General features: G+C 39.2%; 1 protein-coding gene across 1 annotated transcript in view; it reads right to left on the bottom strand.

Moving 5' to 3' along the window:
- Nucleotides 1-6,000, bottom strand: part of rbl2 (retinoblastoma-like 2 (p130)) — a 65,475-nt gene that overhangs the window by 49,847 nt on the left and 9,628 nt on the right. Inside the window, exons 2-3 of the mRNA XM_028809306.2 lie at nt 2,786-2,916; nt 1,342-1,542 (exon numbers count right to left, since the gene is read on the bottom strand). Of these exons, the coding sequence (XP_028665139.2) occupies nt 1,342-1,542; nt 2,786-2,916 (332 nt within the window). The remainder of the gene's footprint in view (nt 1-1,341; nt 1,543-2,785; nt 2,917-6,000) is intronic.

Genomic DNA, 6,000 nt, shown 5'->3' with positions numbered 1-6,000 from the left:
CATACCTATATACATATACATACATATATGTACACAAATATACATTGTGACAATGCAGGTTCGCTCCCATCGTCTGTCCGGAAGACCTTGAACCCTTCACCATCGGTAATGTTACAGATGAGCTTGGCAGTGAGGCATAACAATGGAGCAAGGGGATGGTGTAATTGTAAAAGTGCTTTTATTTAAAACAACAAAACAGTATCCAAATTAAATAAAGTGCAGTGCTTCAAATCATTAAATAAATAATCCATAAAACGAATGAAACAGTGGAGGTTAAAACAACACAGAAAAAAAACAATCCTTTAAAATGAGGTTAAAACAATGCTGGAAGCAGTCTCTTTATAACCAATCCAAAGCCCTGTGTCTTTTACCTGGCGGCTCTCCTGCTTCTCCCATCTGGGCCACACAACAGGAGAGTCGCCCTTTCTGCAGCTGGCCTTCACTCCACATGACTGATCTCTCGACGCTACTTCCTGCAACCTCCGTCTTTTTTCCTTCCTTCCTTTTTTCTTCTTTCTTTATAGCCGCCTCGCGCTTCTATTTATGAAGAGGACATGGCAGCTGTGACAAATCAGCAGCCCCAGGAACAATCACGGATGCAAACGGTTTCTCACCTGTGCACTTAGGTGAGAAACACCCATATCACGAATTCTCCTGAAACTGCTTGAGCCACACTACCACCATGCCCCTTCGCTAAGCTGATTATTTATTTAAAACCGGCCTCTTGATGTGAGCTATGGACCCGCTATACCACATACATACACATACATATATATATATATATATATATACACATACACATACAGTATATACACATACATACATACATACATATATATATATAGTATCACAGCCTCAGTTTGTTACTAACACCTACGTGTGAATTGTGCTTGTCAAGAATGCTGTTATGCCACAGGAGACAGTCCTAGAGAAAATTTTAGTCTGGAGCTACTCATGTACACTGTCCCTCTACACCTAGATTTGTGTGTCAATTCAATTCAATTCAATTCAGTCAATTCAAAATTTTCACTGATTTTTTACTTTCCATGCACCACATAATAACTGACATACTCACATCTGGTGAGGCCATCAGGATCATAACCCCTACATACTTTTATACCCATTGCATACAGAGCATAGAATGTCATACTATGTCACTGCATTCTCTTTTATAATGTATATTTGTTGTAACTTTTTGTTATACATTTAATATCACATTATTGCACTGTTTGAATAATTGTTTGATGATAATTTATGCCCATTTTCATTGATAGTTCATTCATAGAACAAGAGGCCTTGCCATGAATAGGAAAAAAAAGACTATTATTTTCAACTGCGTACCTTTGTTTTCTGCTCCTTTGTTGCCTCTGGGGCTCTTCATGAGGATCTCGAAAGATGCTCTTAAATATGGGAATGTATTTCTTGAAAATGACAGCAGATACAGTAAAATTACGCTCCAGTTTTTTGGTACGTTCCCGAAATTCCTGGGAAAGGTTGGCCATGTCCTCCCATTTCTTCATTTTATTGAAAAACTCTATTAAGCTGGTTAAAACATTAGCAAAGACATTCTGTAAGTTTCTCACTTTACAAATATGAAACAATATTAATATTTATTAACACAACTGGTAATTTAAGTGCATAAATGGCCTGCTGGACAAGGCATTAGATGGTAAACAATAAAAATATTGATTCAGTTTTTCCCACTCCCTTACAATGTATACCAGAACAAACTGCTTGATCCAGTTGTAGAATTAGTAAAAGCTGTACTGCACCCAATTATAGTTAATACATAGTTAATTAACTGCAATATACATTTCAATAATTCCACAAGCACACTTCTGCTCATGAAATAGTCCAGGGTAGTGGGTCTCAAGTTCAGTCCTGGAGCCCTCGGTAACTGCAGGTTATCATCCTAACCAGTTTCTTTTTTTTAACTATCCAGCTTGTGTCTTCTGTATCAATCCAGACATTACAACTGGTTATTACTGAACAAAGAAGGAATAAGAATTCTTTTTTGCTTTTAACTGTTTTTTATTATTTTTCAGATTACTTAAGCCATTTATTTACTAGTAAACACACAAGTGGGTAATACTGAAATACAGCAGCTGCCCTTTATCTGTCAGGGTTGCTTGGTGTCTGCTATGCTTGTCATTAAGTGTCAGTATTCGGATACAATTAGGAGAGTAAACTCCGCAAAACAGTGACTGAAAACAGAGTTAAGCATCAAAGGATATGGCAAAAATATAAATATTTAACTTCTTATAAATGTACAATAAATCAAACATTCATCCATCCATTATCCAACCCGCTATATCCCAACTAGAGGGTCACGGGGGTCTACTGGAGCCAATCCCAGCCAACACAGGGAGCAAGACAGGAGACAAACCCCGGGCAGGGCACCAGCCCACCGCAGGTAAATCAAACAGTTAATGCATTTTTCTAAATGAAAATTGAAAAAAACAGACAAAATGAATGTAAAAATAAATCACTGATTATTGGAACAAAAGCCAACAGCCCGAGGTGGACCACAGTATTGAACATGAGAACCACTTGTCTAAGGTTTAGTGAGGAATGAAAATATATATATATATGTGTGAGTTTAGTGACTTCTCCGCAGTCAACATTTCATCTTCACAACTTAAGTTCTTTATTTGGACTCTATAGGATAAACTATCATATACAGTATGTCTTTAATACGTCTTTAAACCTACTATTTAAACAGCTGAGATTTAAAAAATTTTACTACTACAAGAGTACTGCATTGTGTGTAGCCCCAGCCACCTACCTCAACTCTGAGCCATGGAGGATCTTGGCAAGTGACACGTAGTTTCCTTCCACTGTTCGGTTGCTCACAGTTGGCACCATCTGCCTACATGACACATACAGGGCACAGGCAAGCCAGTGCAGTGCATTTCCCTACAGCAAAATGAAGGATGAGTTGTTGTGAGTCAGTTCAGCAAAATGTGCACAGGTTAGGCAGAACAGATACCCTAATCTCAAGGAGTGCATTGCTTATATTTGAAGGCAAATTTACACAATTTGTGCACAAGCCTGGAACATCACATCTCGGCTCTGGACTGCACTCTACCCACTTAATATATTATTAGCACAGACATATATGTAACAGTCCAGGTGTATGCATGAAGGTTTGGGTGAGATAAAGCAAGCCTGACATCACATATCATTGCAGTTTAGAGGCTGTCTCATCTGCTGAGGTCTCTTTTTCTTTCTTTAGCTCCTCTGGATGAGACAGCTGCTTTGTAATCTAGAAACCCAATGTTTATAACCAGTGGACAGCACTAGGCATTGTGACCCCAGCAGATGAAACCCTAAGGACAGAAAACATATGAAAGGATTTTCACTCATTTGGTATCAAATTTGAGATAATTTTGCTTTTCCATTTTTTATTTTTGTATCTGTTTAATCATTTGACAGTGTTCCTTTAGTAAAAACAATGCATACAATAAAACAAGGTCTTGTGATGAGCATTATTAAAACTCTGTAATAAACAACAATGCAAGGATTATGCAATCTTCAGAACAGCTGCAGCACAGATGTTTAATTCTGTTTGCTTTTCTTTACCACACTTGAGAAGGGAAGCCTGCCTCCAGAAACATCACCTGTGAAGCAGCAGTCAGCACAGTCTCAGTCCTCCACTGTGTGTGAGGAAGTTGCCTTGTGGCAATATATTTTCACAAAGGAAGCTCTAAAGCAGAATAAACATGCACAAGGCATAAAACAATAAAATACCAAGAGATCCAGCATGGCATGAAACCTGCTAAACAACAAAACATTGCACCCTTATTTAGTGAAGTTGGATGTAGAGATACATTTTTAGACATACCAATTATATATATATATATATATATTATATATATACATTTTTAAACAATAAAAGACTGACATTCAGTAAGAAAAAGAAGAGGCTAAAAGACTGTGCAAGCCGAGAGTGAACTCAAACTGTGAAACTAATCTGGAATAAAACCAGCCAATTGTGAATCAGAAATGCAAACTCTGGCAACTCACAACTGGCCTGTAATGAATGATTTTGCCCTGTAATGGATTGGCACTAAGGTTGGTTCATGGCTTGTGCCCATTGCTGCTAGAGTACACTCCAACCAGTGAAACCCTGAACTGGATTACGCAGGCTTCATTATAGAAGGTGATGATGAACTAGCATTGAGTGTCCTTATAGAAGTCTTCTTAGAAAATATCACAGAAAACACAAAGATTAAAAACAAATTGGAACAAAAAGACACTAAAACACATTTTATATAAAGGCTTTCTGAATATATAATTCTGTAAGTAACATTTAGAAGAACAGAACATACTGGATTATCCAATTTGAAACTCAGTTCTGATAAAGTCTGCGGTAGTCTAGTACAAGGAACAATTAAAAAAAATTCAATAAATGGCACAGGCCCAGTTCTAAAAGTGGTTTAAATTGAAAAAAATCAGAATGTTAAAACTAATATGAAATTACACAGGAACTCTATGCAAGGATTCTGGAGGATAACACTCTCTTCTGAGACTTTTGTTCACATTTCAGTTACTGACCAGTTTGTATCAGATGTGGCTGTGTTCGGTCATAAAAATTATAAAACATATATATTATATGGTTGAAATAGTTTACTGTCAAATAAATGCAAAGAGTATGAGACACGTGTTTCGCCCCCATTCTGGGCTCATCAGGCGTACACACTCCACCGCACTCCCTCTCGGGAATCGAACCTCGGACGTCAGCGCCAGAGGCGATGCCCCTAACGTTGCGCCACGGCGTGTGGTTCGTTTATTTGCCACACACCGTGGCGCAACGTTAGGGGCATCGCCTCTGGCGCTGACGTCCGAGGTTCGATTCCCGAGAGGGAGTGCAGTGGAATGTGTACGCCTGATGAGCCCAGAATGAGGGCGAAACACGTGTTGCGTACTCTTTGCATTTATTTGACAGTAAACTATTTCAACCATTCTATGATCTGCTCCTCACAAACTGAGGGCACCGTGGCGGATGTTAGCAGATTGCTGGCCAACCACAAAGCGTTACCTGGTAGGTAACCACCCATACAATCAGATTGTGACACAGACTACGAATGTCGTGAATATATATATATGTATATAAAAGAAAATCCTGGAATGGAAAGCAAATGCAAGGCTACGATACGTGATCATCTCGAAAGACATTTTAAAGACCCGCGAGACCAAGGAGACTTCCCACGGTGCATCTCGCGGGGACCGTAAACATGAGACTTGGTGCCAAGAGATTGTCCCAGGGCCATAGCAAAAAGGACAGCGGCTGTACAGGCTTTAAAAAGATTGAAGGGCAGCACCCCCACCCCTTCGAACGCAAGCAGCGGTATACATCCTGCAAGAAAGAATTCAACCTCGCCCGGGGCCAGAAATAAAAGACAGGTATTGCTTTTACAACGTCACACGAGACCAGGCAGTGAGCCATCATTTACAACAAGTCAACAGACCTCTAAGCTAACAGTTGTTGGATTGCGTTTGGCAGACAAGCATCATGTGCTCCGAGCTTTTAAAACAACGACATGTGACAGGCAGAAGAGGCAGATAGCAAGCAGCAAAAAGACAGCAAATGATCCAAAGGCATATCCTTAGCGTACGTTCAGCCGCAACACCCTTCACAACACTAGCAGTATTATACATCTGGGAAGAAAGAGATGTAACCACGCGTGGGTCAGGAAATAAACAAAACAAGTATTGTTTTTACAAAAGTTTTTAAAGTAAAAGTGAAAATAATGCATATGTAACAATTCACAAGAAAATAACAATCTCTTTAAATTGTAGATTGCCTGCCTAAGGTAAAGTCATCCCTGATGAATGGGGACGTGGGAATGAGGGGTCCTTTCATAGGATTAGCGCTATTTCAGATGTGGAATGGCAAAATGGGGGAGGCAGCTTGATGAATGAGGTCTCCAGGACTTAAAACAAATCCAAATCATATTATGTGATATCATCTAATGTGAAATTCTACTCCATACTTCT

The sequence above is a fragment of the Erpetoichthys calabaricus genome, chromosome 9, assembly GCF_900747795.2.
Source record: "Erpetoichthys calabaricus chromosome 9, fErpCal1.3, whole genome shotgun sequence".
Classification (NCBI taxonomy): Eukaryota; Metazoa; Chordata; class Cladistia; order Polypteriformes; family Polypteridae; genus Erpetoichthys; species Erpetoichthys calabaricus.
Note: the sequence above shows the minus strand (reverse complement) of the source record. Positions and strands in the feature narration are given on the sequence as shown.